The 16,913-nt window shown below is 38.9% G+C and overlaps 1 protein-coding gene across 2 annotated transcripts in view; it reads right to left on the bottom strand.

Moving 5' to 3' along the window:
* Window positions 1–261: 261 nt before the first annotated feature.
* adcy6a (adenylate cyclase 6a) overlaps window positions 262–16,913 on the bottom strand; it is a 39,427-nt gene continuing 22,775 nt past the window's right edge. For both annotated transcript variants that reach the window (XM_071476792.1, XM_071476794.1), the window contains exons 4-24: window positions 16,496–16,645; window positions 14,633–14,754; window positions 11,649–11,760; window positions 10,512–10,639; window positions 10,221–10,379; window positions 9,594–9,735; window positions 8,953–9,081; window positions 8,833–8,861; window positions 8,581–8,728; window positions 8,383–8,480; window positions 7,808–7,895; window positions 7,600–7,716; window positions 6,502–6,660; window positions 6,170–6,345; window positions 5,798–5,824; window positions 5,651–5,680; window positions 4,909–5,041; window positions 4,530–4,793; window positions 4,188–4,392; window positions 3,968–4,092; window positions 262–3,138 (exon numbers count right to left, since the gene is read on the bottom strand). In XM_071476792.1, coding sequence (XP_071332893.1) covers window positions 3,010–3,138; window positions 3,968–4,092; window positions 4,188–4,392; window positions 4,530–4,793; window positions 4,909–5,041; window positions 5,651–5,680; window positions 5,798–5,824; window positions 6,170–6,345; window positions 6,502–6,660; window positions 7,600–7,716; window positions 7,808–7,895; window positions 8,383–8,480; window positions 8,581–8,728; window positions 8,833–8,861; window positions 8,953–9,081; window positions 9,594–9,735; window positions 10,221–10,379; window positions 10,512–10,639; window positions 11,649–11,760; window positions 14,633–14,754; window positions 16,496–16,645 — 2,670 coding nt within the window. In that variant the 3' untranslated portion in view covers window positions 262–3,009. The remainder of the gene's footprint in view (window positions 3,139–3,967; window positions 4,093–4,187; window positions 4,393–4,529; window positions 4,794–4,908; window positions 5,042–5,650; window positions 5,681–5,797; window positions 5,825–6,169; window positions 6,346–6,501; window positions 6,661–7,599; window positions 7,717–7,807; window positions 7,896–8,382; window positions 8,481–8,580; window positions 8,729–8,832; window positions 8,862–8,952; window positions 9,082–9,593; window positions 9,736–10,220; window positions 10,380–10,511; window positions 10,640–11,648; window positions 11,761–14,632; window positions 14,755–16,495; window positions 16,646–16,913) is intronic.

Genomic DNA, 16,913 nt, shown 5'->3' with positions numbered 1-16,913 from the left:
GACACGTCCAAAGCAGGGTCACTGAATATACTTATAGTTGTAATAGAATAATACAGTCAAAACACAAAATCTTTTAAAATTTAAAAGTGTGACTATTAAGTACCTGTTAACTTACACACTTTTAACTACTACAAAATAAATTCACAAAGCATTTACCACAAATATGAAGTTATCTCTGGGTTTCTGTTCCTATAAGCCACAGGTTATACATATCTGGAGCACATTCAACAAGATTAGTAAAGTATATAACCACACAAAACAGCCATTGATTTTTTTTTAATTTTTTTCTTCAAGGGGAATTGTTATTTTTCTCTTTGTCATAGTCCTCAACTCTTCTTGTCCTTCAACTTTGCAAACACTCCCCTCTCAACTCCTCCAACTCAGGGAAAATACAAATAAAACAAAAACAAATACGGAAGGATTCATCAGGCCTGAGCAAAACACTGTTTCAGTAGTATGGGGACAACCTTCCTCCCCTCTCCTATTCCCCCAAAAACATCCCAAGAGTTAACAATCAACACAAGTCTATGGACAGCCAATAGAAATAGAATACATACAATGCACATTTTTATAAACTCATGTCCATTCTATAAACTCTTTGCTTATATGAATCACTTATCATTGGTCACAGTTCACGTAATAGTTGGTGATCTCCCTTACATTACTGTCCTCTGGTGCACCAACAATGCCCGAGGCCAAATATCATTGCACAGGAGGGACCAATAGCACAAGGCTGCGTGAGCTGGCTTTGGTACAAACTTGATCAACTGTTGGTTGCTATTGTTGAGTGTGGCGGAAGAGCTAAGTCAGGGCTGATTCTCCCAATTACAAAAAGTTGAAGCTGGAGAAACGAGCGTCATTGCAATAATGAGAATGTTTACTGAAATTTATTCTCGACAAGCCCTTATCCCTTTCTCTCCGTCCAAACATCAGTGGTCCAGACAGGGCAAGCAGGCACAGTTCCTGTTTAGTGTTATTCTAGGATTTGTTTTATATTAACTTAAGGCAATCAAATTCAGCTATTAGTATTTTCACTTTTTGCTGAAAGACTGAGTGGGGGGAAAATAATAAAATAAATATGTGTAGGCCCACTAATTCTGCCTCTTCATATAGTGTTATACCAGAGATGTCATCGGTTACTACTTAGAAGTTTAATCTGTGGAAGGGAGAGGTCACCTTAAAGCCTGACTGAGATTTACAATACTGCAGTAGTGGCATAAATAAAAAGAGCACAGTGAATCATCTGTATATGTGTGTGTTTACTGCTAGGCTTATGTGAGCATAAACCACACGGGTTCTGCTGCAAAGGCAGCTAATGGTTATTACTTACTATACATGATCACACCTATCGCCAGTTGAAATACTGTATTGTACATTTGGACTGAACAGCAGAATTCATTGGCTGCAGTTGATCAGTTGGTACCAGTGAGCTTGAGCTTTAAAACTGGCATTTTACAAGAAAGCGTGCTGGTCTTTGATCCTTATCATTGGAATGAAATCATCATAATAAGCATAATAATTAATCAGAATCATCATAATTATAATAACAACATTAAGAATATACAAATGATGGATACAGAAGTGATACAAAATACCCTACGTTAAAACAAACAAAAATGAAAACAAGATACCACGATCAGACATGCTTCAAAGCGGTTATGTTTGGCAAGAAAGCAGTTTTGTTGTATCATAAAAACCTCACAGTGAAAATAGTTATGCCCCTTCAGGATTACAAAGCACAGTATTCAGTCAAAATCAATATATATTTTTTTCCTTCATCTATTTCTTCTTCATAGAAGAATCAGACTGTGTGGTACCACTGCATTATAATCCAAGGACCCCCCCCCCCCCCCCCCCCCCCCCCCCCCCCCCACCACCACCCACCCCCACCCCGATGGCTCTGGGACAACTCTCTGATCCAAGTTCCTTAATTTCCACTTGCACCAAAAAAATACTTCTGAAAGGGATGACAACATACTGTTACGGCTGAAACCAGCTGTACACTGGCTGCTCAAGCTCTAAGGAACCAGTCTGACATGAAATGATGATGAAGAGGATCCTAATCCTAGCTGGAGCTCCTCAATTAAGTAGAGATAAAAATATAGATTTCATATATCACCTTCCAATAACATCCTTAGTCGTCCTTAGCAGTTTTAGAGGTTGAGGGAAATATCATAATTTAGAGTTAATGTGATCAGCTCTTTGCTGCCTGAATGACAGACAAAATAAGTTAATTGTATGTATTTTATGAAAATAGTGAAGCAGCCTCTGCTGCCAGCAGTTGGGCAAAAAGACAAAGGGTTCAGGCCTGCTGCCTAAAAAACAGAGTCGGTGGTCACTGCTGACTTTAGCGAGAACATATCAAACATGTCTTGCCTTGCTTTTAGTAAATACTTTAGTCTTTGGTCAATATATTCCTCCTCAGTTTACACAAATATTCATACACACACAAATATGCATGTACATACACACTTATAAACGTGTAATAAACTGGATATTTGTGCACGTATGTATTCACACTTTATCATAAAGGACCTTTTGCACAAAACATCGAGTTTGAAATAAATAATTAATCCAGAAACAAAATATGAGTACCTGTTCATAATTCATGTGAAAAAAAAATTACAGAAAAAAAACAAAACACAAAGTAAAATAAAAAGTAGCCTTATGTACAGCGTTAATCTTCTTTTGACACAGGCTAAAAGGCGTTGTTTTAAATAAACAGACTTTGCATCTTTCAAGAAGCCTGAGAGTGAGGCTAGACATGAGAAAAACACTTGTCCTTCAACATGTATGTGGGCCAAAATGGCTGTCAAACAAGAACATTTCCCTCTCATCCAAGAACACTTTCCTTTTGAAGTCTTATAAGTTTTTTTTTTCCTCTTTGCTTGGGATTCAAGTGATGGCATCTCTAGTTTTTAGCCATTTGCTCACACTGTGAGTCCTCGCTCAGTGGTGCTGTGTCCTGGCCGTGGGGGTTCATCCCAGCATCTGCTGCTGCCATGGCTGCTAACTGTTGGGTGGTCCATCGTTCAGGAAGTAGGTTGTCATTTCCCCTTTACCTTTGACCTTAACGACCCCACGACACTCCAGCACGTACCCTTTGATTGCAAGCACCTGGTAGAGGTCTGTGGTCACCTGTGAGCAGAACAGGAGACGGCACATACTTTTTATTTTTATTACTTTTCTAATGTTTTTTTTTATAATACTACACAGAAAACACAGCTGCAGGAGTGAATATTGGACTTAAATTCATCAGGTGGCCAGAAACGCGACTTTAAATGAACACCAGTGTTGTCCTGTAGATAGTTTATGAAGTAATTGGCAGCTCTGCTAAAATGTTAATCATGTCAACTTTTTAAGGTGATAATGTCAATGTTGTGTTTATAGCTTGCTTTGCTGGTCTAAAGTGGCAAAAAATCAAACACTGCATTTTGAGGAAGTATACTGTTCTAGAATATGGGCAATATTTACATTTGAATCATTGTCTTTTATCCTTTACATACATACTGACTTTTTTTTGTGATGACCTTTTAATGACAAATTTATTCTATTCTATTCTATTTGCCTTGTTGCACAATGTTTTTGGGTTGACCTGGCTGCTTGGCTGGTTGCAAAAAAAATAAAAAAAATAAAAACATAAATTATATAAATAAATTATTTTATTAATAATTAATAAAATCATTTTTCTGGTAGCTTTCCAGCAATCAACAAAAACGTAGCATGATGAACTTTGTAAAGGTGAAGTTTATGGGGGAACTTTGGACTGGAGGTGTCCCTAATTAAGTGACCACTGAGTGTATTTTTTTAACGTTATTGCAATCTTATTTTAATTCTGAAATGTATTCATAATAAATATTAACACAAATCCTATTCTACTGAGAGCTTGACTCAAAAAATGAATAGTCATTGTTTTGCAGTTTAAAAACATGTTTGGGCTGAATTATAATAGTAGTAAAAACCCTACCTGTATGCGATCAGGTACACCTGTGCTGTCCATACGACTGGCCACGTTGACTGTGTTTCCCCAAATATCATACTGTGGCTTCCGTGCCCCAATAACCCCTGCTACCACAGGTCCAATGTTCAGACCTGGGAATTAAAGACAAAAAAAAAAAATCATCACACTGCATCAACAAAAGCTGCCATGTTACTAGTTACAGAGAAAGCAGTACATTTTCCCCTACCTATCTTCATCTGGAAGTTGTTGAAAGAATGCTCATTGATGTATTTCATCTGCTCCCTCAGTCTCATGGCATAGTCGGCCAGTGCAGTAATATGGGTACGGCCCTCCTTGTCGTAGGTGGAGTCATTGAGACCGGAGGCCGCCATGTAAGTGGAACCGATGGTCTTGATCTTTTCTAGCTGCCTGTACTTCTCTTCACTGATGATCTGAGACATGAGAAAAAGGAAATAACAGATAGTGACTACGCTGTTACAATTGACATATTATCAAATCTGTAGAGGAAAAGTCAAATCTGCAGAATGACAGTGACAGGCCTTTACATATACACCTCAAGAAGCTTCACCTCATCAAAGTCAGCAATGATCTCGTTGAGCAGCCGGAGACACTCCACTCCCTCGTTGTTGGCCTCCAACTCCACGTAGAACTCTGAGAAATTGCTGATGGAAGCAAACATAACGGCCACACACTCACAAGACTGGTAGTACAGCTCGTCGTTACGTCGCTCACGCGCCAAGAAGTGAGCGGCTACGTCTTTAGGCAGAATATTATGGAGGAGGCGACGATTGTAGGCTTGCAGCTCCTCCATCTCCTCCTTCTCCTCTGTGGCCTGTGAGAAGAGGTTCTTTATTAGATATATTCAGCTTTTGCAGCAGTGTGGCGAGATTCTGTTTGAAGTCAACGTGGTCAGATGACGCTCTCTCGTGGTGTAACGCTGTACATACCTGTAATTTCCACAGGAAGTCGAGGCGTGCAGTAGATTCAACTTGCTGGGCGTGCAGGTACAGTGCCAGGACAAAGACTGTGAGGATGACTGGAGTCATGACCCTCAGGGACACTTTGGTCACAACAAATGGGCTGCAAAGAGATAGAATCATGATCATACTAATGAAAGGCAGATTCTGTCAACTGGGAACAGTAGTAGTAGTAATACCACAGCGCAGAAATACTCTGATACGAGTAGAAGAACATACATTCAAAATTTTACTTACATTAGTATGAAAAATATACTGAAAGTACCAAAAGGAAAATCTCTCATTATGTAGAATGTCCAATTTCAAAATGATGAATATTATATTATTGGATTGTAATTAGTAATGCATTAATGTGTACATCACTATAAGGTTGCAGCTGGTAAAGGTGAGGCCAGGTTTCACTGCTTTATACCACTGGAGAACTTATAAATTTCCACCCAAGGATCAATTAATCCCTTTATTAATCTAGAGTAATAAAAATAATAATTTAATCTGAATCTGCAAAGTATATATAAAGTATAAATAAAATTAGTGGCTGTAAAATATATGTAGTTGAGTAAATAGTACAATATTTGCCTCTGTAGTGGAGTAGAAATATCAAACATCAGGAAATGGAAATACTTGTAGAAGTTCTTAAGTAACTGCTTTACTAAAGGTGCTTAAATGATAAAAAGATCAAAACCTTAAAAAATAACAATAAATGTAATCTTACCACTGGTTTGTAGTTTCATTGAAACTGGACCTAAAAGTACAAACATAAAAAATAATTCTGTTAAATACAAATAAAGCAAATAATCATTATAATATTATTTCATTGAAAGTCTTTTATTTGAATCTAAATACAATTTTAAGATCTTACCATTGAGCACTAGTTTCATTTAAATCACTAAAAAGAGAAAAGTACAAAAAAATACAAAACATAAAATTTAAGTTATATATACTTTAATGCACAATATACAATTCATGCATATATAGGGCCATATATATATCAGGAAATATGTGATTAAAGATTAGGTAAACAAGACTAAGAATGTGACCATGAATTTGATGCCAACTTTCAATGCTTTCTGATGATCAGGCTAAGGAAATATTTCAAAAAATGACTGAGGTTCACAAGACGAAAAAGTGAAGTGAAAATAGAGAAGAAGCTTTATTTGCCATCTTAATTAACACAAACAACATAAACTGGTCTACTGCTCTCCTCATAAAAAAAAAAAAATGTGGCACTTACATGGCATTGGAGGTGACAAAGAGGTCTGCGTTGTCAAATAGTGCTACTTGCGGCCACTCCACCAGCAGCAGGAAGGTGAGCTGGATGAGCAGCATGAGGGCCAGCTTCCCTATGCTGCTGATCTGCAGGAACACTGAGCAGGCCAGCAGCGTCAGCAGCACGCTGTAGCTGAAATACTGGCACAAGGAGGAGACAGCAGCGTCACAAAGAGGAATTATCAACAATGGATCTCAGAAAAACACAAATGCAAATGTGACATTTTCTTTTGAAAATGGTTCGACCGGTTGCATCGGGGAAAGAAACGGTGAAGTAGTGACATAAAATGAATTTACCTCTGGAAAGGGGCAGGAGGGGCCTTGGCTCGGACAGATCTCCAGACCCCCCTCAACAGACACATTCAAGCTGTGGATCAGACAGGGCGTCACCAGGGCTGCAGAGGTGTTCAGCTTCTCTGCAACGCATGCCGCCAAGCTTGTAGTGTCACAAGCAAACTGCAGCAAAACACACACACACACACAGACGTATGTATTTAGCATGGTTTCAACAAGTATGACTGGTAGACTGTATGGATATGCTTTGTATGTGTACATCCACATTAAATGTAAAAACACATCTTTTGTTCAGTTGTCCATCCAGACTAATACGGTGTTTATTGCCCCCCTAAACAGAGGATTTATTAAACTACCTCCACAGTGTGTAAATCTTGGTGTTTCAGTGTGTACGGGGTAAAGGGAGCTTTTCCGAAACAATAACCTACCAGCACAGCAAGGTTTGGGGGCTGTTGCAGAGCTGCTGTTGTTAACCTGGATTAACGTTGATTTTGTCAGACAACATTATGACAGCGCAGCAGCTTCTGAATGACTGCTGTTTAACATGTAGTGTTTAGTGGGCTGTGATTTAATCACGATTTCATACTCATTCATTAAACACAGTATAGGTGACCACAGGGAGCAGGAGGAGACTGAGTGGAGGTGTACCAGCCAGAGTAACTGTCTGTGTGTCGCAGCAATGTTAAGAGGATAATTTTCTGTTATCTCTTTTTGTTTTTCTGTGATCAAGCATTTCAAACACCAACATAGCTGTTGTCATTAATCTATATTTATGTTGATTTTTTCTATGTCCCGATCATGAAATAGTAATTGTTATAACAATCACTTGGACACTTAGTGGACACAATCAGTTGGACAATAACAAGTTGGGCTGACTGTCCCACCCCTTACCACATGTTGGCTGTGATGGGGTTTTGTTGTTTGCCAAGTGAAAAAAGGAGGAGGAGGAGATGTAACCACTTTCTGTGAATAGAGCTCTCTACAAAACCAACCTGGTAACACTGACGTGGACGCAGATCGAAAGAAAACTGCGTTTTAAAATTTAGACAGCTTAATGTAGATGAGGTCTGTGTGTTTGGGTAACAAGTGCTTTGATCTTACCATATTAACAAAGGCAGAGATGAAGACAAGGATAATGGTAAATACTCCAACCAGGGTGCTGTTGGTGCGAGACTGGACAATCTTCTTTGAAACAGTCTGCATTGCAGCTGGAAAGAGCTACAAGTGGGAGCGCAGCAAAGATAAATGATTTACATACTAAATATACAGAGTAAAGATTTTGTTAATGTTTCTTGATAAGCTCCACTACCTTGATGCAGGAATATATGGCACAGATGAAGAGGATGTTGGCGAGTATGAAGAAGATACTGATGTAGATTCCCAGCATGACTGGGGTGCTGCAGGACAGAACACAGAAATGCAGTTATAACTAAATGTTTTGTGCCGTTTCACAACTAACCTGGTGGGTGTTTCTGGTGTGTTTGTCTGTATGGTTTGGTTCATTTGGGCTGTGGAAAGGTGTAAAAGCTGTCAATCAAATCTGGTTGAATCCAAACAGATGTTGTTTTTTTGGTGTGAAATCACAAGAGACAAACCACAGCACTGTGTTCAAGTAAATTTGTGTATTTAGCATCAAGCAAACTGCTGGAACAGATATCTTGATTACTGTACTGCTCTCTCTAAGTTAATAAAGGGCTTTACTACAATGAGTCTGCAGTTGTAAATGTTAATCAATCCTCACCTCCACCCAACTTTTAATAAATCAGTGTGAATATCAGTTGGACCACAACTTTATTTGGTCCAGAACAAATGAACCAAACTAGGAGTGAAAGAACCATTAGACACATTTTAGTGTAGTATTATGTGAATGTTCAATGTACTCACTGTGGAAAGACAACAATCTGTATGAAGGATATGAAGCAGAATACTAGTAGAGTACAAGCAACATAGCCTCCAAAACGATCGTCCACCTTCTTGGAATACTATGACAAGAAAAAGAAAAGGACAAGTGTCAGAAATGAGCAACTTCATCCGTACGTGATTCATTCTGAAGTTGCAGAAGGAGGGAAAATTAGTTTGCACCTTTTTCTCCAGGCTGGAGGTCTGGAAGGTGAGCAGGAACTTTTTGACATGGTCTTTTCTTAGCTGGTCAATGCTGCGAGCGTCAATGGCTCGCCCGAGAAATTCATCCACCTCATCCTCCGGGTTCATGGCCTCCTGAACACCACGGCTGCAAACAGCGGAGAAGACACAGATCAGGCGGGAGATAAGGGGAAAAGCACTTTCCCTTCACACACGTTCACCTGGGTGTAAGCATTAAGAGTCAATACTCACTTGTCTTTACTGGAGGTCTCATCAATCCCCTGAAGAAGAAAGCAAAAATTAAGTCTCTTACAGAGGAAACTGCAGCCTGGCTCCTTCACCATGTAGGAGTGTGTTGATGCTGAGTCTCACCATTTGTCTGAAGACTTTAGAGTCTTTGGTCCTGGAGAAGGTCCTGTCAGGGACCCAGCGTGGCATCAGCCCCTCATTAGAGTTGGCTCTCGTCCGCTGCATCTTCGCCATCATCGCCTTCTCCTCCTTCTGCTCAGAGGGAAGAACATGAAGACCTGACCAGCTGTTCTCATACAAAATAACCCTCACTGAATGATAATAGAAGTCACTACGTAGCACTCATAGAGCAGCTACTTCTTTATGTTACAGTCATTGACCAGCATTGGTACGTGTTCAGAGCAGCTGTACCCTGTGTGAAATAATGCAGCCCCCTCATTCCTTTGAATGGGATCTGTAGTGTGGGTGTCAAATCAGAGACCTCCTTTCTTATAATGTTATCAACCACTGTGCAGTGTCTGAAAAACCTTCAAACTTGTGGATCTGCTACTCAGCCCCTTAAAGTTTTTGCTGTTTTTGTTCTGAACATCCACAAAAGCAACAAAACTCCAGTTATTTGCTCAGTGCAGGGGTACACATACTGTATCTGTCAATTATTTTTGCCCCATTTACAGGGTTCTTTTAGTCTCAATTGATTTCTCAGTTTTTCAGATGTGTAAATCTCTTATATTTGTACTGAGCCATGTGTGTTTTTGTGCACTGACCCGTTTCTGGCTGCAGCCAAGGACCAGGAAGGTCTCGATGCTGTTCTCCTTCAGATATGCATTCCTCTCACCTCCAAAACCTGGCTCCACCTCATAGTCTCCATTAAGATACTGCAGTGTGGCCTTAGTGATGTGGATCCGCCTACAGAGATAAAATGACCAGGAATTATATATAAAACCTGCATAATGTTTGTCCGTGTTTGATGGTGTTAGTGGAGATATGACTTTTTTTTTCTTTTTATAACTATGTTGGTGTATGCAGAACAGAGGAGTGACAGACATGTTTCTGAACATGTTACATGTGCCAGGGACATTATATGAAATAAATTATATGAATATTGATTTATAAAAGTAAAGAGATGACAAACATCAAAATTGCAAACAGAAAATAGAAGTTTTTGACTCCAGTTTTTGACTCCAGTGATACACTGTGTTATTTTTTGTTTTAAATACATCAACTGTCTCGTTATCAGTATAAAGTAGGACTGAAACGATTACTCAATTAACAGATTATTTGACCAACAGAAAAATAAATGATAACTATTACTACTAGGTTATTTTTTGGTGTGGACAAAATGATTTATTGACTACTCCAGAAACCTGTGAACCTGTGTTTATTCCTCATACCCTGCTTTGCCTCCTGCTTCCATGTGATTGGCCAATGTGACATCGTTTGACCACACATCAAACTGCCACTTCCTGAGTCCCAGCACGCCGCAGTGCACACGTCCGCTGTGAATGCCAACTCGCATGTTAACGTTGACCCCTGTCACCTCACGCACCAACCTGCAAAAAAAAAACAAAAAAAAACCCAGAGGATCAGTGTCTTTTCTACAACAAGAGCAAAATACAGTGAACAAACTAACCCCAGAACAAACACCACACACACACATACGTGCAAACACTATTTCTACTCACGAGATGGCCTCTATCATGTCCACACCCATCTCCACACAGCAGTGGGCGTGGTCAGCCCGGGGTTCAGGCAGCCCGGACACACAATAATAACAATCACCCAAAATTTTAATACGTAGACAGTGGTTTTCCTAAGAAAGGCAGACAAGTAGAAAGAGAGAGAAAAAGGAGTACAAAGAGGAAGGAAAGAAAAAAAAAAAAGATCTTCAGGTGTCCAAAATGTGACTGAGATTACAAAAAATGAAAGAAACATTTTTAATTTCTTTTTTCTTTTGCTTGAGAAAATAAATATGACTTTCATATCTATATCTGTCAGTTGAAGGATAGATTCCCAAATTTTCAAGGTGGTCTTAAATCAATGGTCAGGTGCTAGATATAAACACTGAAACTGATTTTGCTCGCAGTCATCATCATCACACACTTTCCTGAATGTAAGTGATGGGGGACAAAATCTAAAGTCATCACCCTGTGTAAAAATACATTTCACAGTTTCTCTGAAGTTAATAGGAGGCTTCAGTAATCTGAGTTAGACACATTAGTTGTATATTTTCCAGTGTTCCTCTGTTAGGTACAAAATTCCTCCGTTTTGTTTCCCCAGACGGCGTTTCCTTGCTGAGCTCTGGTATAGGGACAGTAACACAAAGGAGGATTATTGGACTAAAAATGTATCCACTAGATTGTCTAACTAAGACTGCCGACGCTTCATATTAGCTTTAGATAAACTTTCAAATCCATTTTTACACAGCATGAGGACAGTGGATTTTTGTCTCCCATCAGTTACATTGAAACTGACTTGAGAATGGATCTCATCCTGAAAAATAAGAATGGTTACAGTGAGTAAAACCTGTTCAAAGTTGATATTGAACACAAAGTTGAGTGGACACCTGACAATTGTTTTAAGGCGAACTTCAAAAGCTGTGAACCTACCCCTCATGAAGCTGGAGCCAGGAGACTGTTAACACAAAGACTGGGGGCATGGGAAACAGCTAACCTGCTAACAGCTCTGTCCAAAGCTAAAAAAACAACTGCCTATCAGCACCTCTAAAGCTGTTTCCCAAATGTCATACTATTCCTCGGAGAAAACATTTGACACAACATGCGGAAGATACAGAGAGGAGAAAGGAGACTGTAGCTCCTTACCGATGCCAGCTTGTCGAAACGGGCAAAAAGTTCATTGAGTGTCATGACCAGCTCCTGAGCTGTACACTGAGAGGCCAGGCTGGTGAAACCCTCAATGTCTGCAAACAGAATACTGTGGACGAGATCAAGAGGTGGAAAGACAGGATGAGACAGAGAGAAACAAAGACTATGAATCTGTGACTATAGCCACGTTCAGACAGGATAAACATCACGGGAGGGTAACAAAACATTCCCCCTCCTTCCTTGTGATAACTCATTGTTCTGGATGGCATTTTAGCCACATATTAACTACAAGAGATTAACTACAGAGATTAGTATTATTTTTAATATTAGTAATTTTTTACTGGTAATTATTATCTTAAAAAGCAATTCAATTATTGGCAGAGAGAGTTACAAATTATGTAAAGTCTTTGTCTGAATATTGATTAAGTTATCCATCTACAGCTGAGATCATAGCTGACAGAAAAACTGAAATCACTGACCAGCAGCACAGGTAATACTGAAATCATCCCCATCTCCTCTGGAGAAATAAATCCAGTCCGAATACTGTGATTTTTCTTCAGAGGTGTAGTATCAAAGTTTGAGTATCTCTGTTTGCATTATGTCACTATCAGCGCTGCTGACCTTGAGAGAGGTGGGGAGTTTGACCTTTAAGTTCTCTGAAGGAGATCTGTGGTGGTGTAATGTGTGTGTGTGTGTGTGTGTGTGTGTGTGTGTGTGTTAGGGAGAGAGGGACTGTGTGCAGTGTGTTTGCTCAGTGCTGTAATTGAATGTGTGCTGAAGCTCTCCATCTTTAGGGATTATCTTATCTTGGCTGGTGGTGATTAAGTATTCCCTCACTAATGTTAATTAGCCTCCACTCTGCCAAACCACTCTACCCTCTTCTGACTCAATGAGCGAGCGAGTGTGCGTGCGTGCGTGCGTGTGTGCAAATGTGTGTGAATCCTTTTTAGGAATTAGGGAAAATGTTTGTTTTGGGTTGAGAGTTACAGGATTAAGCACATACATCTACATCATTCATTTTTATGTTTAGAGGAGGACATTGCATGACATGATATACTATACTTTATAGTACTGACATTATGCAACCTGCCCCTCATTTCATTTGTTCCATTTCTGGTTTTGTCTTTTAAACTCTGGTCCCTACTGCAGGCTACAGTAAAAGTGTTGGCCATAGGCTACTTCATACTTAATATTTCTGAAAGTTGGGAACGCATTACCACGTTCAAGGTGAGGTCTGACAAAACGACATCACATTAGCTTAATGAGAAAAACACTGATACTTAACTTGTTAATAAGGGAGTTAAGTTATTCATTTAAGTTACTAAAAATTAGGAAACAATCATTTTTGCTTTGTTGGTCTGGAAGCTGATTTATAAATATATGTAATTTTATCAAAATTGTTTATGCCCAACTATGTAATATATAACACACACACACACACACACACACACATACGTATATATATATAGATAGATAGATAGATAGATAGATAGATAGATAGATAGATAGATAGATAGATAGATAGATAGATAGATAGATAGATAGATAGATAGATAATTTGGAATAATTTGCTTTTCAGCTCATGTCATAGAAAAACTGGACTGTGTATAATTGTCTAACTAAAACCAGATGAGGCTCAACTGTGACTCTGTGTTTTGGATGAAGAAATACTGTATGTTTTAAACAGCCTCTCAGACATGTTCTGTTATGATATCACACTGTTATAAAACAGAACAGAAAACAGAAATGCCAACAGATTGTGATCAGCCACCATGACTATTATAACAGAAACATGTAGCTGCTCCAGTTGGCAGCATTATGTAAATAGCTGTCAGTGTTTGTCAGACTGACGTAGAAAGAAGTTTTTCCCTGCTCTGTTAGGTCTTCATGCTGTACGTTAGATTATATAACTATTCAAATATTTGCTAAAATGTAGGTGGAAGGTGAGCACAAGCAGCATATGTCAATCTACACGATGCAACACAGTCCAACGTCCAGAGCTTACAGGAAGTAGAAAGACAAAATAAGAGCCTGTTTGTTGCTGAAATGCATACGGCCAATATCATATAATATACTGCAGGGTTTTCTTACACAAAACTTCAATCAACTATACAGCCCCACAAAGACAGAGTGCAGTTACCGCAGAGGCAGTTATTTATAATTCAATACATTGATGTATCTATTTTCCAACAAATTTCATGGAAACTTTCTTCATAATTTTCTAAAACTTAGCTGGTATTTAGTTGTTAATTACAAAGATATTTCCAATAAAGGCAGATGCAATTTAACACTAATTAAAGGGAGATGGAGAAAGTGTACCTGTTCCTTCATTCTTATTTTTAAGAAAAAACATAGGAAATTAGTGAGAAAGTCAGAAATAGTTCATAAACACATTATCTCTCTGAATTTCAAAGAAAGACTAATATTAAGAATAATATTAATCTAACTGATGTTTACTGTAGTTTCAAGCTGCATTACAAATTAGTTTTGTGTTTGAAACTGATGTTTAACCAATAAAACACACTGTGCTTACAACCTAATCTCCACGCACCAGACATATAAAATCAGTTTCTAAAAAAACTTGTGGGTACCAGTAACTGTAGAAATTGAAAAATACTTTCTATATGTCCCTTATAATTTGTATGAAAATGAAAATGTGCCAGCCTTTCATGGAAATATGCTTGTCATTAACAACTATACATCTGCAAATTTTTTGGCTAATTATGAGGAATTTCCTGGAATTTACTGTAGCTGGAAAAAGCAGCTCCCTTAAAATAAAGCATTACCTAATATTCTTTTATATAGTAAAACAGTAAACAGGCCAGATAGAGGTTATAACTCAGATTTGACCAAATATATAGCTACTGTGTTTTGCTTTTGTAGGGCAATAATACCGAAAACAAAGATGATTAAGTGGCTGAAATCTTTAATTAATGGGTAAAACATGAAATAAAGCACTGAGGCCATGTGCCCCGGCTGACCTGACATTGTCGTGTTTCTGGATATAGATCTTATGAAACATCATGTCTTCCTTCTTGGCATTGATGTCAGCCTTCATCTCCATGGCAACATGCCTTGGCAACACTGACAGCAACAGACGTTCCTGGAAAGCACACACAAAAAGAAACAAAATGCAGATTGTGTCATTCACAGTATTGTCTATCTGCGGTCTGTCAAGTGTGCATCCAAGTGTGTGTATTCTTCTTTTAATCATGTGGCGAGAATTTTGAGGTTTAGACCGGTGTCCACATTCAGCTTATTAAATTTGTAAACACACTTTTTTTTTTCTCTTTTTCTGCCCTCAGTCCAGATTCCAACACAGAGTGTGTACAGTGTAAATCTGAAAACACTGTAACTACAGAGTTCAGACGTTTTAGGAAATTACTGAGCCTTTTTAAAGTTGAAAGTTCCTATTTGTGACCTATTTTCGTAGATGTATTTCTTCAGTAGGAAAGTACTGAGAGACTTGGTCTTTTTATTTGCTGACAATAATGACGAGACAGATTTAAGAGTAAAAAATTCTATTACATCTAAACAACATTAAAAATAGTAACTGGAAATGTACCCTCTATTCACTGTGCTATTCTTGTCCAATAACATTTAAGTATTTTTGATGCACTTTCATGTCTCTTCAGATTCAGAGCAAACATTCACTTGGACTCAAGGATGAACTGATTGGATTTTGGTGGTCATAGGTCAAAGGTCAGGGTCGTGGTGACCTCATAAAACATAACTCAATTGATATGCTTATTATGAGACTTTTTTTTTTTTTCAGGCTTTTGTGCCTTTATAATCAGACAGGACAGTGGATACTAACAGGAAAGGGGGCAGAGAAAGGGGAATGACATGCAGGAGAGAGTCGGGCCGGTCGGGAGTCGAACCGGCAACTGCCCGCTAAGAGCATTCTGCACCGACATGGTACGTGCCCTAACCACTCAGCTATCGGGCTGCCCCATTATGACACAATTTAACACAAATGCCTAATAGGATAAAATGATGAAGTGATGACATTTTACAGCCAAATGGTCAAAGGTCAACTTCACTGTGACATCATAATGTTCTGCAAAAACACCTCTGGTCATTATTCAGCGCTATTTTCTGCAATTTGTGGAGACATACACCAGTGAGGCAGTGATTCTAGTTCGTCTTTATAAGACATGCAAAAGAAAAGATGTGACAGGAAATGATGGAAGCATCTTAAGGCTTTTTTTTTTTTAACGTGGGGATAATGGCGCACATTTTCAGTGTCTCAGTAAAGATATTCATTGTGTTGCACATGGTTGTCTACATCAAAAGTGCCACAAATTGTTGTTTAACAGATAAAAAAAAGCTGAAGTACAATGCCTGGTGGCTCTCGCACCTCCATACAGCTGGCCAATTACAGCATGAATGTCGGATCATCAGTGTCAGAAAGTTACGGAAATGTTACCATGGATATCGCTCTGCTGTTTCTCCAGCTACAAAAATCTGACCCATTTCCAAATGACCTTCATTGTGTGACCTCTCTTCCCCATAATTTTCTTGTTTTGTGCAGATGTCCAACTGTCCTAACAGGTACCCATTTCTATGTTTCCAATGATGTGTGTGTGTGTGTTTTTTTTTTCCTTGTTTTGGCGCTACACACCTCAGCTACGTAAGCCTGTTGCTGTAGCCTAACAGGGCGATTGTGTAGATGTGGGCTGGCTCAAATGCAGAACAGATACATTCATCGTAAATTACTCATCAGTTTATCACCATTATTGTGCTATGTTTTTTCATGATAATTATTAAGATCATTGTATCGCCCAGCCTAATATATAAATGTAGACAAGTGTGTGTGTGTGTGTGTGTGTGTGCAGGCCCACCTGTTGCTGATTCTCCCTCTGCAGGTGTAGTCTGGCCTGGATGTATCCTCTGGTCTCCTGGAAGGCTTGTCTCTGAGAAACCTCAGCAGGGTAGTGGGTACAGATTCCAATGATGTTGGTGCAGAGGAAGATCAACACGTTAGCACTCACCTGAAGAGAGGAGAGAGGAAGGAGAAAGAAGTAGTCAGGCTTAAGATGAGACAAAGGAAGGAGGATGCTGCTAATTCTGTGAGACAACAGAGGGAGAAACTCATAAAAGTAAGCAGGTAAAGTAGATCACTGATAGTGCTTTCTCATCAAACTGTACAAGCGATTTATTTCTTATGCATGTCTGTAGTTGTTATTGCTTCCTGGACAAAACGGTTTCATGAATCAAAACCGCAGAAAAGGACACGAGACAATTTCTTTGAAACAAGCC

This window comes from Trachinotus anak, unplaced genomic scaffold (assembly GCF_046630095.1).
Source record: "Trachinotus anak isolate AG129_WGS33_773 ecotype Australia unplaced genomic scaffold, CSIRO_AGI_Tana_v1 ptg000004l, whole genome shotgun sequence".
In the NCBI taxonomy this organism is placed as follows: Eukaryota; Metazoa; Chordata; class Actinopteri; order Carangiformes; family Carangidae; genus Trachinotus; species Trachinotus anak.
The sequence above is the reverse complement of the archived record's forward strand: the minus strand, read 5'-3'. Positions and strand labels throughout refer to the sequence as shown.